Below are 24,031 nucleotides of genomic sequence, written 5' to 3'. Positions count from 1 at the left end.
AGTTATTTAATTCAGTTAATGTTGCAGATTGCGTTGTTCCTTAATCTTCGAAATGGATCCGGCTTATTATTTTTTGCAGACTGTTAGAGCAATTTTATAAAAGTAAGCTTGAACTTTCGATTATGTCAAATAGAATTTCCGATATATATTTACTACAAAGCGAAAGTATGTTTTGAAATCCGAAATCTGTTTATCAATTTCACGCTGCTCTGCGGCAGAGGGGCAGATACGTCATTATTAGATTATGATAGATTAGAAAGATTATGTCAAATAGAATTTCCGATATATATTTACTAATATGTAATTTGTATCTACAAAGCGAAAGTATGTTTTGAAATCCGAAATCTGTTTATCAATTTCACGCCGCGGATTGGAAGTTGATCTGTCAGCACTATCCTTATCTTCAGGGCAGATGTTTTTATTTTATTTGGTTTATAATTCCGTACTAAGTGTAGTATTTCATTTCGATGTACTCCGTCTTTGATATGATTTAAATCAAGTTCCTCGTCATTATAATTCGCTTCCGATAGTGAAGAAAGTGACCCAGAGGTTATTGAAAACGAAAACATTTCGATTAACAAATTAGTCGGTATTCTCAACACAGCAATTATAGGACTTGAACAGCGGAACTTTTGTAACTAAACAAGAAATTATGTCTGTTTAATAGAATTAAAGAGAAAGTATTATCACATGAAACGAAGCAACTTACATTGAAAGAAATGTTTAATAAAGTAAACAAATAAATATTAAGCTTTTTCTTTTTGTAAATTTTGATACCCTTTAGATCATAATTGTTCTTTATTTCATAAATTACGGTTTCATATTTTTAATTTTGTAATTTCTGCATGCCATCTTACCAGATTTAAACTGATGATCTATAATCCGGAAAAATCGATAATCCGGAATCGCCGAAGTCCCGACGATTCCGGATTAACGACTTTTGACTGTATATACAGTTTTATAGACCAAGGCCACATTTCATAAAAAGAAGGGCAGTTTGTAAACCAGAGCTATGGCCAATTTTCTTGGAAGCAAAAATATTGAGCACAGCTCTAGTTTATGAACTGTTGTAGGTTTCTGCTCCAACTTATATATTAAACATAGAACTTTTTGCTGCTGTTTGTACATCTTTGAGCAGAGCAGCTAGAACATTTTCCCCCTTTTTTGGAAAGTTTAAGTGTGACAAATCACATATCAAGGATTTTTTAGCAAAGAGAATAGTTTTTCTTTACTTCTAAATACAGTCCAAAAGTCGTTAATCCGGACTCGTCGGGACTTCGGCGATTCCGGATTATGGATCATCAGTTTAAATCAGGGAGGATGGCATGCAGAAATTCTAAAATTACAAATATGAAACCGTAATTTATGAAATAAAAAACAATTATGATCTAAAGGGTATCAAAATTTACAAAAAAAAGTTTACTATTTATTTGTTTACTTTATTAAACATTTCTTTCAATGTAAGTTGTTTAATTTGCTTCGTTTTATGTGATAATACTTTCTCTTTAATTCTATAAACAGACATAATTTCTCGTTCAGTTACAAAGTTCCGCTGTTCAAGTCCCATAATTGCTGTGTCGAGAATACCGACTAATTTGTCAATCAACATTTTTTCGTTTTCAATAACCTCTGTGTCACTTTCTTCACTATCGGAAGCGAATTATAATGACAAGGAATTTGATTTAAATCATATCAAAGATGGAGCACATCGAGATGAAATACTACATTTAGTAAGGAATAAGCCAAATAAAATAAAAACATCTGCCCTGAAGACAAGGCTAGTGCTGACAGATCAACTTACAATTCATTGCGCGCCGCAGCGTCATCGTGATGCACGCGCAGAAAGATTGTAGCTTTGAGGTCCGGATTATAGATCATTCCGGATTATGGGTGTCCGAATTAACGACTTTTGACTGTATAAAACTGGGTCTAACATAAAACAGTTTGAAAAGGCATTAATAAAAAGTGATAACTGCTGTACTTTTGTGAAAATTTCTCTTTTCTCTTAGTAAGCTGAAGGCAGGTTTCGTACACATTTTTGCACATGGAAATTAAGTACTTTTAAGGACTTTTAAGGACCATTAATGAAAAAATTAAGGACCTATGAGCAAATGGGGACTGAATAAATTCAATTGAAGATATCTATTGAAGACCTATGCCTGAATTTCCCTACCATACTAAAAATAAAATAGATCCCTAAGTAGTACGCATTGTTACTAAACATGAATTAATTAACATAATTGTTACTAAGTTTGAAAATAAAATAAACTTTATGCAATTTATCAAGTTGCATTAAATATTTTACACTTATAATTGTTGGTCATATTTGAAAGAAGATAAGTGACATTTACGTTTTACTAACAGTTAGCTTTATGTTGATTTTTTTTATGTCTCATTTTGTCACATACTTGGTCAGTCTAGAGGTTTAGTACATAAGAAGGCAGATTTTATGTCAAACTGAATAGGTTAAAATGAGAAGTAAGATCATAATCAGCATGATTCATAACCAAAGGACTGAATGTTGTTACTGCTGCTGCTTGTCTAGAGAGAGACCTGCTGATTAGAACAAACCTGAAAGGCCTGATGTAGGCAAGATTGGCAAGTGTTGAATATTAGTCAGGCTCTGTTTGATGCAATTAGTGTCGTAGCTTCATGTACATATCCAGGGATTGTAACCCAGTTAATATACTTTAAGGTTCCAATAAGCCATTAAAGCACCAGAGGTGATAAGTTGTTTTGTATTATTTTAAGTCTAAATAGATGCATAGTAGAATATGTTTTACTTGAATTTTTACATTTTTGTGTTTTATCTTGTGACCGCAGTGAGTGTTAATGAAAGGCAATAACTCGCTTTAACATGTAGACATAATTTTTAAGGGTAAGCAGTTAGTTATAAATAAATAAAGTAGGTAATTAGATAACCTTAGTCATAATGGATTTACATGGTCACTAATAATTTTATTTTTAACAATATTTATTAAAAAAGCCCTATTAAAATCAAAATCTAATAAAATTTTACAGTTTAAAGTATATGTAATTTATGACACAGATTCTTAAATGATATTAAGATAATTACACATTAAAAGCTACAGAGCATTTATATTTGTAATAACAACAGTCAACCAAATATTTATCCATCATTTTAATTTGAAACCTTCCCAGACATTTTGACTAGTTTATATCAATTTCCTTCTCTTTATCTTTTCTAACAATTAGAGATTTGTCTTAATATGCAAATCAATGCTCTCACTAGTTTCTGCGTCTTTATCTCCTAACTTGTCAACCTCTCCACAATGTACCTATGAGGGTTTAATTGATCTGGTAAAAGTTAAATAGTCCAAAACTCCCGACAGGCGTGAAGCATATTATCACTATGTCTGAATTGGGTTATTCAATTATGGCAAAACACACAAGGGATATCTGCCTAAAGGGAGGGATGCCTTCGTGGAGGACTTTCTAAGTGAAAGTGGCTCGTATACATGTTACACATGGGGAAAACCACGAAAACGCCCATACAGCCAGCCTGTTCGTGGGATTCTGTTAGCATAAATTTAGGTATTTTGCATAATGAAACTCGAAAGGCATACGAAACGAACGCCTGCCAAGATATATATTGGCGAGCGAAAGTAAAGTTCGTGAACAATGCAGTATATTTGTTTTTCACCCTAGCTACTTGTACCTGGCCAAAGGTCTAATCCAGTAGTACTTTCTTTTTTTCAGGTATGATGTCGAAGTATGTTCCTGTTGTTTCTCTTTTCTTTTATTCCCTAAAATAGGTAAGCCTGATGATATTTAGGACTGATGATTCTATGTAAGTTATCTTCTTTTTAATAATTCAGTGTTTTAATGTCTGAGAAGATTATTACTTTTGTTATGCTTAAGTTAAGCAAAATTATCCTATTTTATTAAATAAAGATTTCGTAGTTAAAATTTTTGACTTATGATTCTTTAATTCTGTGCTTGAGGAAACATACTCATTACGCCTTCAGTGCTAATGCACAACCAACAGATTCGAACCTCAGACCGAATTACCAGTGTTCAACGTCTTTACCGCTCGGCCTCTGGTGGGCCTTGCTATGACTGAAATTAACTACAATATCAGACAAAGGTTTAAATAAGCCTCTTATTTAAAAATAGCTTAAAACATAAAGGAATGTTCTGATGCTAACAAAATCAATTACAGCTCACGGTGACATAATTAAATAAGAACAGTCAAACTCAAACTAATAATGTGGACTTGTGGTCAAAGATTATACAATTCAATTTTAATTTAATCTGGCTCAATAACTCTATCATATGAGGAAATAGAAATGGAGAATTAAAGTAAAGGTTGAAATCATAAACAATTGGGTAATTTACATAATAACAACTGCAGATATCTTTGAAGAAACATTTCCTTTATGTATTCAGTTTCTTTCTTCAACGCGTTTCCTTTTCATTTTAGAATTTTTGGATTTAATTAAAGATTTCTGATATTCTAAAAAACACTAAATGCATTTAGAATGTACAGAAAAAGCGGCTAATTTTATTTTGTTAGTAATATGAACATTCGGAAGCAATATGAAATATATATAGTAAAGGACGGTTACGGCTGATGTGGCAGAATTTCTAGAATTTAGTGACACACTGAAGAACAAAATCTAGAAATGGTAAAACATTTAGAATTTAGAGCAGGCATTGGAAGCAGAATTTAGAAAGGCACTAGGCAGCAGAATTTAGGATCCACAGAGATTGCATCAGGTGGGAAAATGCTTAGTGCCAGCTATGTGTATGACGCATTAAGAAATATTAGATGAATCTTTTAAATTGAAGTTTTCAATTTCTTTATTAATAAAAAAATTCCTTTCTATAATGCTTGCCCATGTGATAAGCATTTTTGATATTTTCCATGCTTCTGTCTAGTGAAAAGTACAGAAAATAAAGAGAAGATAAACATGTTAAGATTTTAGTATCAGAAGTAAAACATTCAAATATTATGTTTTCATTGTTCTTCCAGATGTTCTCCAAAAATTAAGAAATTCATTGCAAACTTTCTGTAAAATACATCCATCACGTGTTGACACCATGGAGACATTTTTCATTCCGTCATATATTTCTCGAATCTTCGAGAATCGTGCATCTATAAATCTTGCCTTCAAATCCTTCTAAACTTTCAAAGCTGCAATGTCTAAAATCCTAAAGAAAAATTATCCCTACCAATTCTGTAACAGCAAAAAGCCAGAAATATTTTTGGGGGAAAAAAAAAGGAGAGAAAAAGTATAAAATTAATTTTATAGAGAAAACTGTTGCACATTCTGAGAATTTTGAATATTCTGAGACAATTACATGTGAAAAACTCTTACTATGAAAAAAAATTAAAAACAAGACATTTTTAATTAAATACATAGCTAATTTTGCTTTTGCTAAGAGCTGTTTCGTAAATTGTGCTTTATAGCATTATATCTTGTTTATTTTTCAGATTTAAAATATTCTATAATAAGTTGCCAAAATGAAACTTTATAATATTACCATGAAAAATAAAAATGTTTTATTTTAATGTTATTTTTTAAATATAATTTCAATATATTACCATTATTTTAATAAAATTTATCAACGTTACGATGTTTTAAAAAAAATCGTCGAAAAATTCTCAGATCTCGGAATTAAAAAGTTTCTGTAGAAATTAATCTTAAAATCGCCAAAATGTTGAAAAGTCGCCAAATTTAGAGCCGTTTAATAAAAGAATTCACATCCCCAAAAGCGAAAAGTTGTTTATGAGCTCTGTACTAGAAAAAATTAATTTCGAAATGCTTATGTTTCGCTTAGAAGCTCTAGTACCCCATCATTTATATTAGAAATAGAAACAAATTATAACTCATGAACCCATTCAAAAGATAACCATATATGCGGTAGAGAATCGCAAAAAATATTCCTCAAAATGCTAATTCACACTCGGCCCACCAGCGGCAGAGCGGTAACGTCGCTGAACACTGGTAGTTCGGTCCGAGGTTCGAATCCCGCGAACGGGCTGACTGCATGGGTGTTTTCGTGGTTTTCCCCATGTGTAATGTGTATACAAGCCAGTTTCCCTTAAAAAGTCCTCCACGAAGGCATCCCTCTCTTAAGGCAGATAGCCCTCAAGTGCTTTGCCGTAATCTAATAAGCCAATAAGCTAATTCACACTCAAAATGGCAGTCGTAAGAGCAGCCAGAAATTTCAGATGATTAAAATTAAGGACCTTCTGCTGATTTTGGCCAAAATTAAGGACTTTTAAGGACAAAAATCGATTCCAAAAAATCTAAGGACTCTTAAGGACCGTACGAACCCTGTGAAGGGGCCAGTTTTTAAAAAAACTGATGCCACATATAAACTTTGAGTTTTCATAAATGAAGCTGGTAAGATAGTTTGGTTTGCCTTGAAGAACATCATTAACAGGTTTCTGTGGAAATGACAAGCCTGACAATGCAGCCATAATTGAAGATACGGTAAAAAAATTAATCTTTCAGCTGGACATATTTTTTTTTCCTCCAGAATTCATATCCAGAATTTTCAGGGAAATCTTGATACAATAAGTAAGAGTCAAGGACAGAACTTCCACCAAGACACTGGAGACAAATGAGAGAAAAAAATACCAAAGTCCCTGAAATGTTAATATGATTGCAAGTTATTATTGGATGCTATTACATGAACATTCAAAGGCTTCAGGTACAAAAACAACATTATTAACGAAAAATAAAAGATATAGTAGGTCTCTGACTAAATCCTCGAAAAGCTTTTGTGTTTTGTTAATTCTCTTTATACTGAAATGAAAATTTTATTGAATAAACATTTAAAATTTAAAAATGCTCATAGTGCATCTCAAAACTGGATACATCACTTATGATAGTTTTTATCATTTTGCTATCGACTTTTAACTGATAACTATCCCTGTAATTCTACTAGACCAGTAGTTCTCAATCATTTTTGCCAAGCACCCCCTTCACCACTGCTAAGATCATTCCTACCTCTTTTCCAAAATTTAAAAAATACATTTATTTAGATTTAGATTATTTTCTAATGTGTTTTATAAATTAAAAAAAAGTAGCACAGAAAATACTAAAAATTGAATAAAAGTAATTTCTTATATTCATAAACTAAAATTAAATACTTAACAGCTAAATAAAAGGCTGACCATATTCCCCCGTTTTGAAACTATGAAATTCCCCTCTGGATGAGAAATCTTTCTAAAATGTTTTATTTCTTTTTATCATAAAGTGTGAACCAGATAAATAACCATTAAAGGGCTATAACTATTTACATAAAGAAGAGTGGAACCTGATTAGCTAAAACTAACTATAATATTTAAAAATGTTTTACCATCAGGGGCACCATCACAAACTACCAGATCCGCATTTTCACCTTTAAAATAACTTATTATATCCTCAGCTGTTGATATCTATTTTAAAATTTAAAATTATACAGTTAAATGATAAGAAAACATATAATACAAAACATATAAATCACATATCAAGGATTTGTTAGCAAACATAATATTCCTTCTCTACTTCTAAATATAAAACTGGGCCTAACATAAAACAATTTGAAAAGGCATTAATAAAAAGTGATAACTGATGTACTTTTGTAAAAATTTCCCTTTCCTCTCAGGAAACTGAAAGAAAATATTTGTTGGGTAAAATAAACAAAAATCTAAGAAATCTTTGTTGGGTAAGAAACAAAATCTCTCATGAAAAGTGTAAGAATTATAAACTTAGCAATGTATTGTTAAAAAAATTTCAACCTTAGTAATATCTCCTTGTATTTGAATGACACCAGGTAATGGTGCCATAGCTTGCAGATCAACAGCCACTATTTTTATCTCATCAGGATCTTCAGCATTACCTCTGTCAATAAAAATAAAATACATAAAACATCAATAAAATGAATATAACTTTATTAAACATTTGCTACATATGTAATAGCCATTAGACCAATATGAGAGATGCGTATAAAAACTAAATTAAGTAAATTTAATGGCATTCTTTTATCAAACTGGTAAACATTCAGTATGCAGTCTACCACTTTTAGTTACTTCAAAGGTTCTCTATGGAGTCAGCTTGGAAGCCTAGGGTCAATGAAATTTTAAAGGGGGTATATGATGAAGACAAAATAATGCGAAACGCATCCGATCCCTAAAGATCCTTCACCTTCGGACCTGTCAAATATAAAAACTGCGATCAAATCTTCACAAATCATTTCAAGCAACTTAAAATATTTGCTTATCCCATCTGTTGTGAATAACGCCAGATCATATGCTCTTCCCAAAATTCATAAAAGTGGTATTCCTTTCCGCCCAATTGTATCAAATTTAAGTACTGCCTCGTATCCATTAGCTATATATTTAGTTTCTAGATTTTCAACTCTATTAGACAATAACATTTACATCATAACAAATTCAATAGAGTTTGTAAAAAAGATTAAAAACATTTCTCCTAGAAATTTACTCATGGTTTCTTTTGATGTAAAATCATTATTTACCAATGTTCCAGTAAAGGGTGCATTAAAATGTCTAGAAACCAGACTTTCTGAATTTCATTTCTCTTGCATCGAAATTGATGAGCTAATTTCTCTCACTCAACTCTGTTTGAAACAAACACATTTTGTTTTACAAAATAAATATCACAAGCAAACTGAGGGATTAGCCATGGGAAGCCCCCCCCCCAGTCTGATCCTGGCTGTAATCTACATGCATTATTATGAAACAAAGTTGTTTGAAACTTTAAACTTCCGGGCATGGTTCTGCTATGTAGACGACACATTTACCCTGTTTGAAGGTAATAAAGATGATTTAAATAAAGTTCTTTCAACAATGAATTCTATTGATCCTGCTATTCAGTTCACTTTTGAACTTGAGGCTTGCAATTTTCTTCCGTTTCTTGACATTCTGGTCACACGTAACACATCTCACTTCAGTACTACAGTTTACCATAAACCTTCATCGGTTTGCCTTCCACCACACTTTAAATCATGTCATCCAACAAAACAAAAGTTAGCTTCATTTTACTCCCATGTTTTTCGTGCTCTTCAAGTTTGCTCCTCCAAACTATCCCTTGATAAAGAACTAAATTATTTAAAAGCAATAGCTGTTGACAGAGGCTTTTCACCCAACATTATTAATCAAGCAGTTAAAAAATTCTCATCTCAACTACTAAAAGGCACACTTTTGTTTTAGAAGATTATAAAAATTCTGTTATCATTCCCTTCTTTCCATCAATTAGCTATAAAATTGCACATACTTTGCAGAAATTTAATTTTCGGGTCTCTTATTCTTCCATCAATAAAATTCCGAGTTCCATACTCAAGGACCCGATTCCGGATATGAATTCCTGGGGTATTTATAGGATTCCTTGACAGTGTGGTTTAATTTACATTGGCCAAACTATGAGAGCATTAAAATTTCGTGTCAAGGAACACGTGGCATATGTTAGAAAAAAGGAAACACAGAAGTTTTCAGTTGCTCAACATTGTTGGTCTGAAAATCACACTTTCAATTTTTCTGCTGCCAAAATTATTCAAGAAACATCTTCCATTGGAGATTTGGATTTTCTAGAGGCATTTCACATTCAAAAAAATCTTTCTGTTCTAGTTAACGATCCTAATTCCAATCCATCTTTGCCTTCGGCCTTTAAAGAAATTATGTTTTAGTTCTGGTTTCATCAACAGATGGCGCAACTAGCTTATTTTCTGTCCAGCCTTTCTTATCTTATCTGCTCATTATATCCTATCTCGTTCATTTGCGCTTTTGCAGCTGACGATGGTGGTTCGGTAAAACCATCGAAACTAGTCCTGTGAAAATTTGAAAATATAACGCTGATTTTTGTTGTTTGACCTCTGAATTAGGGGTATATGATGGTCAAGGGACCAACAGCCAAATATTCACCAGCAATTCATTGGCATAATCAAGACCTCATTGATTACAAAAATATACTAATAAATTTGATAATTAATAATTGTTTACTGATGTAAAGCATTACCATAGAAATACGTCACAATTAATTCAAAACATATGGGTATGCTAAGTATTAGAATTAAAAAAGTAATCTGAAAGAAATATCTCCAAATTAAAATTGTTACTGGACAAACATTACTGATTTTCCTTCTTTCTTACCCAGGTAAAGCAGATTTTGGTCAAGAATAACTTACAGTGGAAAACAAGAATTAGGTTGAATGTTTCTGAATAATAAGGTGATTTAAGAATTACGTTAAGAAAGCACAGCCATCACATTCATCAAAATACAATTCTTGAGCAATCAGAATCTGTGATTTTGTATTTTATAACTTGCTTATATTTGTAAAATTAAAAGGAATAAGAATACAAAAAATGACAAAGCATGCAGTCTAACAAATTATTTTTTTTTCCAACATATTCTAGTTAAATATCTTTCAGTTATGTATGTTTAGTTTTACTATGATTCTATTATATACTACAGAGAAAAATGTAAGCAGGCCAATGAAGAAAACTACTCTTTTAAAAGGAGCTGATGCAAGAAAAAGGCTAGAAATCCCAGAGTTATTTATGTAATTGATAGCATCACTAAAATGCTATTTTAAAATTAGATTTTGAAATAAAATGGCTGAAAAAAGAAATGCTTAAAACAACAACCATTTTTTTTTTTTTTTGTGTGCTGACATCTAAAAAATAAATGATTAGCTAAAAAAATCAGATTGCATACTGCATGATTACTGAAATTTCATACCCAGTTAAATACGTACTTAAAAATCTTATCCCAAATTATTCATTCTAAGCTGTTTGTTACACCCCAAACAAGTTTGTTATGGTTATGAATACTGTATTATGCAGATACGGCGCTATGCATTTTGCTGACTTTGTAGGCAATAATTTCTGTTGTCAAGTCCCCTTCCTCCAAAATTCTAAAATTTTATTGCTTGATGCTTCACTGAATTTTACAATTTTGCTCTACCTAAATTCTGTTGTACCGGCAGTGATCATGATTTCAAACCTCCCCCCCCCCCCGAGATTTACTGCGTTATCTGAAAAACAGCTCACAAATTTCTAAAAAGAGCTATAAAACTGATTCCACAGCTTTTAGCCACGGCCTCCCGCTTCGCTTCCTGCTGTGTTGACACAGGCGTTTGGAAACACAGCTTTTGAAACGAAAAGAAAAGGGACTAATTTCTCGCTGACTACAGTATAGATCATGTCCGTGATTTTTTTTGAGCTACTGCAATGTTCTGAAGTACACTTTTTCCTTTTATACACACACAATGTTTCGGCAACATTCATCTTGATAATTCAAGACCTGTTCATTAGCCCTTAGTAACTGAAAGAAATGCTTTTAAAAAGGAATGGGTGAATTTAGAAACAAAATGGTTGATATCAATGAACTGCGGATACATTAGTTCCAATTGTTGGGTTCAAATGAACCCTTCAAATACTAAAAAAGACCTTTTGCATAATCAAAAGGATTTCATCTGAGAATACATATTTCTACTTTTTAAAATATTACTTGTATTATTTACATTTTTATAATTTATAATACTTGTAATATTTAAAAAGTAATTTTCTACTTTTTTAAATATTACTTGTATTTTATTTTCAAAAATTTTCATAAATAATGTAATTATTTCCAATTTTAATAACTCGCAGAAAAAATACAGAATTTTGGGAATTTTTTTTATTATGTTTATTCAAACTTATACGAATATACAGCATCTTTTATACTCCTCATACATTTGCAACTGCATGCTTCAACCTGCATGTATATAAATACAATCCCATACATTTTGTAAAATTTCATTCCAATTCTTCATTATTAAAAAAACCTCTGATGCTAACGAAGTTGCTGTTCTGTATAGGATCAAGTTTCTCTTCCTTAGTAACTCCTTACCCAGAGACATCTCAATGAAGGCCAAATCATGCACAAAATTTACACCTGAAAAAATATGATAAAATGTTTTTAGTACCATATTCTTGACAATAGAGTACTTTACATATCCCCACCCACCCCAAAAATTGCAAGAAGTACAAATAAAAATTTCTAACAGAAAAATGCATTTTCAAACAGCTGAAATTGTTTCACAAATTAATAATGCAGATAGTAAATGTAACATATGACACTAAATATATTGCCACCCGGTGCAATCTCTGCATATCCTAAATTCTGCTGGCTGATGTCTTCGTAAGTTCTGAAAATTTTTTCGCCTCTAAATTCTGCTGCTCAGCGCCCTCTGCTAAATTATAAAATTTTGCTATGCAGTATTCTCTAAATTCTAAAAATTTTGTCTGCCACTGGTTGCACAGGCCCTGATCAAAGCAAAGAGGCAAGATGTTACCTGCTATTGATAAACTGCATTATAAATACCACAGATCTAAATAAATATCAGTTTTATTTTCCTAATATTCTATGAAAAATGTAATTGCAGTCAGAATTTAACGCACACAACATACAATAAATTGATAGGAACATTCAGTTCAAACTTTTTGCACAGAATCCAGATGACATATTTTTCAACAGTTAAGATACACAGGAAGCATGCCGAGTGTAGGAGCTATGACTACAACAATTATATGGATTTAATTCATCATGCTCTTGAACAAATGAAAAAAAAAATAATCAAAACCACACAAATGTTATTTCTTTGCTCCCTGAAATAATTGCATTCACTGAGTTTGGAAGCATCATTTATATATTCACTGCAAGATTAGCAATGTTTGCTGCTAATGAGCTACAATTGATATAACAATAAGGTTTTTGACTTTATCTATGGTGTTACTTTACTACAGGACTGAAATCTGAAATCAGATGGATTTCCAACTTGAATGTGTCTGCAGCAGCCTCTTCTGTCCCGTCATCGATTTTAAGATAGTTATATGTTGATCTAAACAGGCATTCAGTAATTGATCGAAAAAAATATTAACAAAAATTACTTATAGCTTGAAGCAATTCAAATAGCAAATCATGCAGTAATGAATGCAAACATGAAAAAAGGAAGCTCCCACTTAAAATATTAGGCCCCTAAAAGCAGAATATATTTTTTAAATGTTCAGTCAATATTCCTATGAGAAGAATTCCTTTTAGAAGTACACGTCTGAAGTGCGATTAAAAAACATGTACAAGAACAGAGCTTAGGACTTCTGTTTGCAAAAAGTATGTCACACATAAAAAGTTTCTTATTGGTAGATTATTAATCAGACAAATATTTTAATGTTATACAGAGAAGGCATTCATTCCCTTTCCACTAGAGATAATTCAATCTGGACAATGGCAAAAAGGCTAGAAAGCAAGCATGAACGTATTGGTCCCATATTCTTGGCACTAGTATGGTTCTACGCTCAAAAGACACGGCAGATATTTTCTGATTACCTGCATCCCAATATCAATTCAATTGAACTTTTGGTGGAATTTACCATCTGTGATATATTTTTCAAAAACTACACTTCACACCATGCATACATGACAAATACACAGAACCATAAGTAAACAAGCAATAATATATATTTATATATAAATTTTACTAAAAGATCATAAAATGTTCCAATTCTAAAAGAAAGTTTTAACATCCAAGTAAATGACATAATAAAAAAAAGCAAGTTGAACAGCCAACACATGACTGCAATGTGCATACCATAGGTAAGCAGTAAAAATATACCATAGGTAACTGACACAATGATTTTAATTAAATTGAATTAGGGGAGGGTGAAAAAGCATTTCGTAGCAAATAAATGACTATAAAGTTTCCAATACCATGTAATGATGGTGAATTCAATTTAGATCGCAAGAACATGCTCATACTTTTGAAAAGATTCATTTATTTCAGCAATTCCTCGTGAAGAGGAATTTACCCTTTCAATATTTCCCAATGTAATGTGAATGAAGGAATAAATTATGACAGGACTGAATAAATACTACCATCTCCCCTCAGACAAAAAGGGAGGGGAAGAAAACTTACTTTTCAAAAAAATCATTCCGGCAATCAATCTCCTTTGACGCAGACGCACCAATAATTTCTGACCTTCAGTAAAAAAATAAGGGCATTTTATTTCAAAATTAACCTACTATGAAATCATAAGCACGAAGTAGTGGATATAAAGAATAAATTGTTTCTCACCTCTCAAAACCATCTGCTTGTTCGGAAACTTCCACATCTCGGGAATTTAATTCTTGAGCACGACGATTTCGTTGATCGTTTGTTCCAACTCTGATTTTTCTTCGGTCTATCTTGAAGTTTTACCATCTTTATTAGTAAGTGATCGCAGCACAAATAAATGTAAACAAATGAGTGCGGAATAGCAATACAATAGGGTTGTCGTAAACATCTTTCTGCTGACAGATGGCAGCTGTTTTTACAACCCTGACACTGTTTAACGAAAACTGCGTATAAAGGAATATATCAAACACTTCTAAATATTATATAGAGAAAAAATGATTTGTAACTGGTATAAAAATCAATTATTTCGTGAATTTGTGCAGAAATAGGATTACAGTGCTAAATTTTAACTCGTAACGCCATCTATGGATGGCTTTCCAAACTACACATCAAAATTACGTATTTTAAACTAATTTTTTTTAAATATAATATTTAAGTAAATTTCATTCCAAACTTGATTCTAACTTTACATTCCAAAACTGACCTATTGCTTTATATTTCTGCCAAATTTCACGCAACATAGTTTCTTAATTAGCGATTCTAAGTGTAAACAAACTTTTAGTATTGTAATGCTACTGTAGTAGACCACCTTAAAAAATGTGCCATAAAAATGACTCAAGCATTTAATGACAACGAAATGGTAAGAAAATTTCAAACAGTATCACTTTCTCACCAGACTGTAAGCCGACGTGTAAACGAGATTAGCATGTATGTCACTAATAAATTAGAAAACCTAATCAATAGTTGCTGCTATTTTTTGGTAGCATTGGATCAAAGCACAGACATTTCCGATACATGTCAAATGCTTATCTTTATAAAAACTGTAAATGAAAACTATAATTATTCAGAAGAACTTCTATAATCAATACATGTAACAACAAAAGGTGAAGATATTTACAAGCAATTAAAATGTCCAGTAGAGCAGTATGGCAGATTTGACAAGTGCACTGCTATTGTAACCGACGGTGCTAGAGCTATGAACGGCAAAAATATTGGGCTCGCGGGACTTTTGCAAAAAGAAGGAATAATATGTCGTATGTTACACTGCATTATTCATCAGGAGGCATAATGTGGTTTATCTCTACAAATAAAGATGTAATGGACAAGGTTTGCAAAATTACTAATTTAATTCATGGCGGAAATCGTTCTCTTACACACTGAAAATTTAAAACATTTTTGGAAGAATTGGAAAGAGTATGGAGATCTGCTTTTACATAGTAACGTTCGTTGGTTAAGTGCTGGAAAGTGCTTGAGGAGATTATTTACACTTCGAAAAGAAGTTCATCTTTTTCTCACAGAAATTGCCGTCGATGAAAATTTAACAGCAAATTTAGTTGATAAAAATTTTACTTATTCACTTGCTTTCCTAATGAACATTACAAATTATTTAAATATTTTGAATAAATCCTTGAAAGGACGAGATCAAAATGTGTGTTGCCTTTATAAATATGTTACTGGATTTAGAAACAAATTAAAATTGTTAAGGTTTAATTTGGAGCAAAATAATTTATTTCATTTTGAATCTTGCAAAGAGCTCCACGAAGAAATGAAGGAATGTAATATAGAAGCGAATTTTAAAATATTTCTACTAAAATTGGATATGCTAATTACAGATTTCAATAAAAGATTTTCTCAATTTGATGATCTTAAACCGTCTGTTGATTTATTTTGTGATTCAATTAATATTGATATCAACTCCGTTGATCTTAAATATCAAATAGAATTATGCGACCTGCAGGCTGACCCATTTTTTTCATCTCGTGGAGTAACTGGAATAGAAATATTCAAATTTTTAGATAAAGAGAAATATCCAAAATTGAGAGATTTTGGACTTCAAATTGTATCAGTGTTCGGAAGTACATATACATCTGCGAGCGTGCATACTCCGATATGAAATATATAAAGTCAAAATATAGAAACAGTTTGAAAGATTCCACTCTCGAAGATATAATTAGACTTGCCACAACAAATATTGATGTGGATATAAAAGATATTGTTGCTAAATAATTACAGCCACAATGTTCTCATTAATATATTACGAATATTTTAAAGTTTTCTTTTTAGCATAAATAAAATATTTTTAATTAACATAAACTGACTTTTCATTTATCAATCTTCTTGGCCCCCGAAATGTTTGGTGAAGAAAATATGGCCCGCAGGCTATGATAAGTTGGACAGCGCTGTTATAAATAATATTCTTGTTCCTAAAAAGTTAGGACTTTTGTGCATTTTCTGAAGGTTATGGATGTGAGAAAGGAAGTCAGTGTAATTCAAATGCCAGGTTAGCCAGGTCCCTACCAAAAAAAGCCTGCGAAACTGTATGAGCTCTAAATTAGCCCTGAGCTATTTATTATGATTTTATGCTAATCTTAACTACTTTTCAGTTGCTAACCACCACAAATCCATTTCTGCTGGTGATTTGTTCTATGAAACCAACATTATGATACTAAGCGCAGTGAGAAATAGTCTGCATTGGAAGGTCATTTTCGAAGTGATAAGGTGAGTGAATTAAAATCAAAACTAAATTTTCAGCAGTCTTTCTTCACCACAGCAAATAAACAATCTGAAAATAGTGTTTGTGTTAGTTACATGATAGGAGAAAAAAATTGCTAACCGTAGGAAAAACCTTTGCCAATGGAGAATTTGGAAAAGAATGTCTTCAGAGTGCAGTTGATATGCTTTGTCCATCACAGGCTCAAGTCCTATCAAATATTAGCTTGTCTGGTGCGACAGTAGTGAGATACATAGAGGATCTCATAACAGATATTCGTAAATTAAAATTCAAATGCAAAAAATTCGAGTTTTATTCTGTAGCGATGGATGAATAAACAGATGCAACAGATACTGCACAAGTAGCCATTTTATTCGTGGCATTGATAAAGACTTCACAATTGTAGAAGAATTAGCCAGTGTTATTGCACTTAAAGGTACAATAAGAGGAATAGATTTGTATTCGATTCTGACAGAAACTTTGGATAAATGTGAGTTAGACTTCAGTACTATATATCTGCTATTACCATGGATGGTGCTAAATCTATAACCAGAGAGAAAATACGAGTAACAACATTACTCAAATCTGATGTGAAGGCAAGTGGAAATAATACTATAATGACTTTTCACTGCATCGTCCCCCAAGATTTGTGCAAGACATAATCCATAGAGGTAGTTAAATGTGTTTTCGATTGCTCATGCTGATAGCCTTCGCTATGTGACCCACGCAGATTTTTCTCGTGTTTTCTTCGTCATATTGGAGTACAATCTTTTTCGATGTGATATTCTGAAGATTCTTCGTTATGTGATCTAGTGACTGTGTAATTTTGCGCATTTTCTATGCTATTTCTGTGTTTTCATCATGGCGGGAAAGGAAATTCCCGTTAATTTCTGATTCTGAAATTAAAATGATCGCTGCTCGGAACCAACTGATAACACTCACGGATGACCTGTTAACGTATGCAAATACTAAATTATTCAATATAGATAAGTTATGTATTATTTTCTCAATATTCGAAGATATTTTTGGTGTTGTGTACAATAACTAATTACTTATCTTGTTCAGTGAGACTTTATTTGCTGATGTTGTAAATTGTGTTCTATTTATGTATTCTCCTCTGTTGTAAATATTCTTTAATTCAGTTTTTACAATAGTTGTTCATATCTTTAGTGCCTATTCCCTACTGTATGTTACTCAATTGTACCCTCATTTAGTTACTTATTATTATCTAGCATTTATTACTGCTTCTTGTGTATTTGTAAATTGTATCTCTTAGCTTATTATTGCTGTATTTCTCAAGGATTCAGAGTGTCATTTGATTTGTGCTACCTCACATGTTTTATTTCTCATAGTTACACACTCTTGATCACCAGTTCGACGGCTTTCCACAGCTTTTCCCCATTTGATTTATACGCTAGTAGTTACCTAGTTTATAAAATTAACTATTAAAAGTATCTTATTAGGTTTTAATTAAAAAAAATTATTTACCCTTGGCTATTTGGCTTTTATAATTCGCAATTTTTAACTTTTCTACAAGGGATAGAGCTTTTGTCCAGGTACCTGGGTGTTCAAACACCGTTCCACTCGAGGTCTGAAGATGTCCTCCTCAAACTTTGAACATGTGATAAATGTTGTAAAAGTAATTAATCTCCTCGCCATTTTCAGTAGACGTCGGAAGTGTTCTACCCGAACTTCAATTAGAATTTATAGGTTTAAAGTGTGACTCTGCAGTAAAATGCAAGTTTCTTAAAAATCCTACATTAATTAATTTTTATTCGAAATACGTGACAGAAGACAAGTATCCAGGAATTCGTAAACATGCACTCTTCCTGTCTATCCTTGACAGTACCTACATATGTCAACAGCTTTTTAGTAAAATGAAAATGCTAAAATCAAAAACAAGAACATGGCTGACAAACAGATATTTGGAGGAAACTTTACGAATTGCAAAAACACGGATTAAACCGGTACTGAAGCTTTAATCAATCAAAAATAACTTCAAATTTCAGACTAAAGTAACTACCATCTCCTGCCAGTAATGTAAATTTTTTTTCTTTTCTTTTTTTTTAATTGTAAATGCATTTTGTAACATCATCTGTACAATCATCTTTATATTTTTTTTTCTCATAGTTAAAAGAAGTTGCAAAACATTTTAATTCGATTTTCATTTGACTTTTTGGAAACAATGTGTATATATACAGGGTGTTTCATAGATCATGGGACAAACCTGGAGGGGTGGCGGAGCATATTAAAACATGCATTTTTTTATAGGAATGTAGAGTCTAAAGTGATGGGTTAAGGAAATAACGAAAAAAAAAATAAAGACACAAGAGGAAAATGTGTTTATGTACAAAATCAACGCAAAGTGCTTTTTTGTAGCAATAGAGTATTCAATAAATGTTCAAAATTGTGACCACCAGCAGTAATACATGCTTGGTAATGTCACAGAAGGGATTGACGAACATTTTGAAAAACGACAGGCATGTTGCACACGCTTGCAGCCACGCCGCAATGGATAGTTGTGCAACGAGGTCCTCCAGTAAGTCAACGGGAGTCTCGTAAATGATGCTCTTCAGATGGCCCCATAAAAAAAAATCCAAGCTGGATAAATCTGGAGAACAGGGTGGCCATCGAACAGCTAATCCATTGGCCGCCTAGAAATGTCCCATCCAAGTAATTGTGGACCCGCACGTGGTTATGGGCTGGTGCACCATCATGCTGGAGCCACATGCGATCACGAACGACAGCCGGAACATACTGCAGCAATTCCAGTAGCACCTCTTGCAGAGAAAATATGATAACATAAGCCATTTGTACGTGCAGGTAAGAGGTATGGGCCTATGAGGTAGTCGTTAACAATGCCCGCTTACACATTCACAGAGAAGCAGGTTTGGAATGCATGTGGACTTGTGCCGTGTGGATTATGAGTTGCCCACATGTGCATGTTGTGGCTATTGAAGATGCTGTCCTGTGAGAAAGTTGCTTCATCCGTAAATAGCAGATCCGATATGAAATCCATCTGCGCCCCACACTGCTGCAAGCACCAGATGACAGAAATGAACTCGAAGAGGGTAATCTGTCTCTTGCAAGACTTGGACTCTGCAAATGGTATGGGTGCATACCATTTTCATGCAATACTCTCCAAACGGTGAAATGACTCAGTTGTAGATGATGTGCAATAGCTCTTATACTTGTCTAAGGTGATTCATGCACAATGTTCAAGATGGATTCTTCAATGTGAGGTTGTTGTGCACTTCTTCCACTCCTAGTGTCAGAGGCCCATTTTCACACAGAGATCGATGCAACCTCTCGAACATTGTGTGCTTCGGCATACGCCCGTTCGGAAACCATTCCTGGTACAACATAGCGGTGCTGTGCCGTTTTCATTAGCAGCACCATACATGAGATGCGTGTCAGCTTTTTCCCTGTGTGTAAACTTACCCATTACGCTCGACATCAGAGTTGCGAATGATCCTCTGATGCATCGGATCATAGTTTGTTCGGCTCACTATAGCCCTCTACCGCTGCATTGCCAGCCAATCACAGCTGTAATTCCTATTACTGTTAGTTTTCTCTTTTTTGAACATTTATTGTGAATACTGTATTGCTGCAAAAAAGTACTTTGCGTTGATTTTGTACATAAACACATTTCCCTCTCGTGTCGTTTTTTTACGTTCCTGCCGTAACCCGTCACTTTAGACCCTACATTCCTATAAAAAAATGCATGTTTTAGTACTCTACACCACCCCTCCAAGTTTATCCCATGCTCTATAAAACACCTACACAAATCTGTAACACTATCTCTTCGCTTAGAATCAATTGTAGTCTTGCAAAATAAACCTCCCTTTTTTAAATAAATTTTCTGTCTACACTATTTTTTTGACAGACATGTGGCCAGCAGATCTTTCTTAATTTATTGATGTGGCCCTCAGGAGTGAAAGGTTGAAGACCTAAATACTGACACTGCAATAAAGAACATCAATGCTCTTAACAAAATATTTACAATCATTAAATCAAAATTTTACAACATTAAATGTTTACATAATCTTGATAATGTGCTAGAAAAGCAATTCTTCTCTCATTACATGCTGTTTTAAATTTTGAATCCTCTCTCCCTTTTCATGTCCGTTTAATAGGGTGTTTTGTGTCTCTTTATTTGTTAGGTTTCGAAAGTCATCTTCATCTGAAGCTAAAAATAAGCTTGTTTTAATAGACTGGCAGAAACATAGGTGTCCTTTCTTTTAATTTTTACTGTATAATACTTGACATTTCTAGTAATCATAGAAAAAGGTCCTTCATAAGGGGATTTTAATGTTTTCTTGACACAGTCCACTCTGACAAATACATGTGAACATGAATCTAAATCCTTATGGACAAATAATTTATGTTTTCTTATACATTGTCTTTTTAATTTGTTTTAATTTTTCTATTTCTTTTTTGCAGTTTGCTAATGAAGGTATCTGGTTCTAATTTGGTTTGTGGTTCTTAAAAGAATCCTCCTCATAACTTCAGTGATTTACAATAAACTATTTTTACAGTGGAGCAGTTGGTATCATCATGTAGAGATGCATGTATACTAAAGAGTATAGTTAGTAAAGTTTCATTCCATTTGACTGAATTGTTGCTGGCTGCTTTAATGTTCTGTATTGTCTTTATATTTTTCTGTTGCATTGTGGATGGTATGAAGCTGTTGTTTGCATTTTAATTAAATAATTAATACCTAAACTTCTGAAATGTTCTGATCTGAACTAATTTCCTCTGTCTATGATCACACTGTATGGAATGCCAAAGCGACAAATCTAACCTGCATAAAATGCTTTTCTGTGGTAATATTTTCTATCAGTATAACTTCCATCCAGCAAATAAAGCAATCGGTGCATGTTAAGCAATACTTATTCCCATTTGATGGAGGGTAGGGTCCAATTATATCCATACAGACAATGCTAAGTCTTTCAACAGGTTTTTCAAATGAGTTGAATTTGGAACATGTGTGCCAAATAATTTTATTTTTCTGGCAACTAATGCATTCTTAACTAATGCATTCTTCTCTAATGCATAATTCTCTAACATCTCTAACATTTAGTCCATTCTCTAACATCTTTTTTATTTAATAATCTTCCAAATGAACTTTGACATTAGTTGTTTCAGTAATGTTTTGATACCAGGATGGCTTAAGTCATGTATTTTGTGGAAAACATTCGTTCCAAATGGTTGTGATACGAACAGTTGAATATGTGGAGTTGGAACATCTCCCCAGATTATTTTTCCAGAGAGTAATGGGCATTGTTTGAAAATTTTTGCTACTATTTAACTATTCTTTCAGTTCTTCACTATTGATTTGTTCACCCAGAATTTTATCATAATTGATGCCCGAAACTGATTCAATTCTAGATATCTAATCTGCAATAATATTTACTTTCTCAGGTATGTATTTTATATTCGTTGAAAACAGAGAAATGTACAGGAGCTGTCTAAATTGTCTTAATGATGTTTTATCATTTTTCTGTTTAAATGCAAATATAAATGGTTTGTGATCTAGGAATATCATAAATTTTCGTCCTTTTAGCATATGTTTTAAATGTTTGACGGAAACATTGATACTTAAAAGTTCTCAGTCATATGTGCTATAAGCTTTTTGAGTGTCACTTAGCTTTTTAGAATAGAATGCTATTAGTTTACGATCTCCATCTTCATACTGCTGTAGAACAGAATTTGAGACATCTGTACTTAAATCTAATGTTATATCTGGATTAGGAAAAGTTAATAAAGCAGCTGTGGCTAAATCTTCTTTGCATTTTTCAAAGAACTTCTTTGCTTCTTTTGTTCATGGAATTTCCCTTCAATCTTTTTTTGTTGAACCTTTTAAATAGTCATTTAAGGGAACTTGAGTATTAGCTGCGTCTTTCAAGTATCTTCTATGAAAGTTAATCATTCTTAAACATTTACAAAGTTTGTGAATAGTTTTTGGAAGTTTGTAATTTGTTATGGCTTGTACTTTTTTTGGCCATTTGATGTTATCAAATATCCTAAAAATTCTAATTTGTTCACTCACATCACTGATTGTATTAAATACTTCGGTAAGATGTTCTTTATGCTGTTCCTCAGTTTCCAACTAAATCACATTTTATTATTTGTTATTTGCCAAAATATTAGAAAATTTATTATTTTTGTTTAAGGTGCTTATATTTGATTCAATGGCTCCTGATAAAATTTCACCAATAATGCTCAGTTTAGTTACATCAACAATTAATTTTTTTTTCTAATATCAATCAATAAATTAAGCCAGTGAAGAAATCTGCACTCAAAAAAAAAAAAAAAAAAAAAAAAATACTTTTAATGAATTTAGCTATGATAAATGGCAACTAAAAATCATGGCAAAGTTATAGAAATAAAGATTATATATCATTTGTAGAGGTTACACATGTATGACAATTATGCTTTTCTCTGTATATATATCTTGCCAATGTGCCCCAATATTAGGAATACGCATATGATCTCTAATCTTACATATACGCGGCTTAAGTGTTTGCCGCCGATAGCTTATTGGTTACTTGCGTAACTGTAAACTGTTTCATTCCCCGTGCAGTGCAGCACGTGATGAATATTATGAGAAAGCTAAGCCAGAAAAATTAAAAATACAAGAGCATGTGCATTTAACATTTAATAAATAAATTTAACATCTATAAATAATAGAATTCGAAAATATGCAACCAGAAAAAAAAAAAAACAAATACAATGAAATAAATAAATATCTTTATTATATGCAGCTTAAGTGTCTGTTTGTCGCCAATAGTTTATTGGTTGCATGAGTAACTGTACTAGCCAATGGGGTGAAGTTGCCACAGCACAGGGTTGCTGTTTTAATTGAGATGTAGACAATTTCCTGTAAAACTTGCCTTTGCTATGACCATCAATAAGTCTCAGGGCCAAACGCTTATGCATGTTGGCATTTTTTTACCTGAGCCTGCGTTTGGACACGGTCAACTTTATGTTGCCTGTTCAAGAGTTCATGAAAGAACTGACATAAAATTAAAAATAATTGATGGTCCTCTGCAAGATGAGCTTAAAAATGATGGAAAGATCTACACAAGAAATGTTGTGTACAAAGAGATCTTTGACATGCGAATTAACATTTTATTATTTAAATCACCTTTATTTATTGAGCTAATGGTGGCTCTTAAGAAATGTACTGCCAATGGTTTCCTTCATTGCACTCTAAGAAGGGGGAAACCCTGTGGGGAAGTAAGCAAAGGGGTGTCCTCGCCACCTGCTCTGGGTAATTCAGTTAGAATCAGCAGACACCTTTGCACAAATAATTTTAATTACAATTTATAATATCTAGAACAGCGGTCATTTCGTATGACCGCCGAGCTTTCTAGTTTTAAATAGAGTTACCATTTTTTAGATAGCACATAA

General features: G+C 32.5%; 1 protein-coding gene across 1 annotated transcript in view; it reads right to left on the bottom strand.

Annotated features, from left to right (window-relative positions):
* The window catches only part of LOC118188960 (tRNA (cytidine(32)/guanosine(34)-2'-O)-methyltransferase-like), a 71,340-nt gene that overhangs the window by 34,226 nt on the left and 13,083 nt on the right, over positions 1-24,031 (bottom strand). Inside the window, exons 3-4 of the mRNA XM_085818286.1 lie at positions 7,757-7,859; positions 7,336-7,414 (exon numbers count right to left, since the gene is read on the bottom strand). Of these exons, the coding sequence (XP_085674412.1) occupies positions 7,336-7,414; positions 7,757-7,859 (182 nt within the window). The remainder of the gene's footprint in view (positions 1-7,335; positions 7,415-7,756; positions 7,860-24,031) is intronic.

This window comes from Stegodyphus dumicola, chromosome 6, assembly GCF_044657685.1.
Source record: "Stegodyphus dumicola isolate Sdum_Otavi_A_Nest chromosome 6, ASM4465768v1".
NCBI lineage: Eukaryota > Metazoa > Arthropoda > Arachnida > Araneae > Eresidae > Stegodyphus > Stegodyphus dumicola.
Note: the sequence above shows the minus strand (reverse complement) of the source record. Positions and strands in the feature narration are given on the sequence as shown.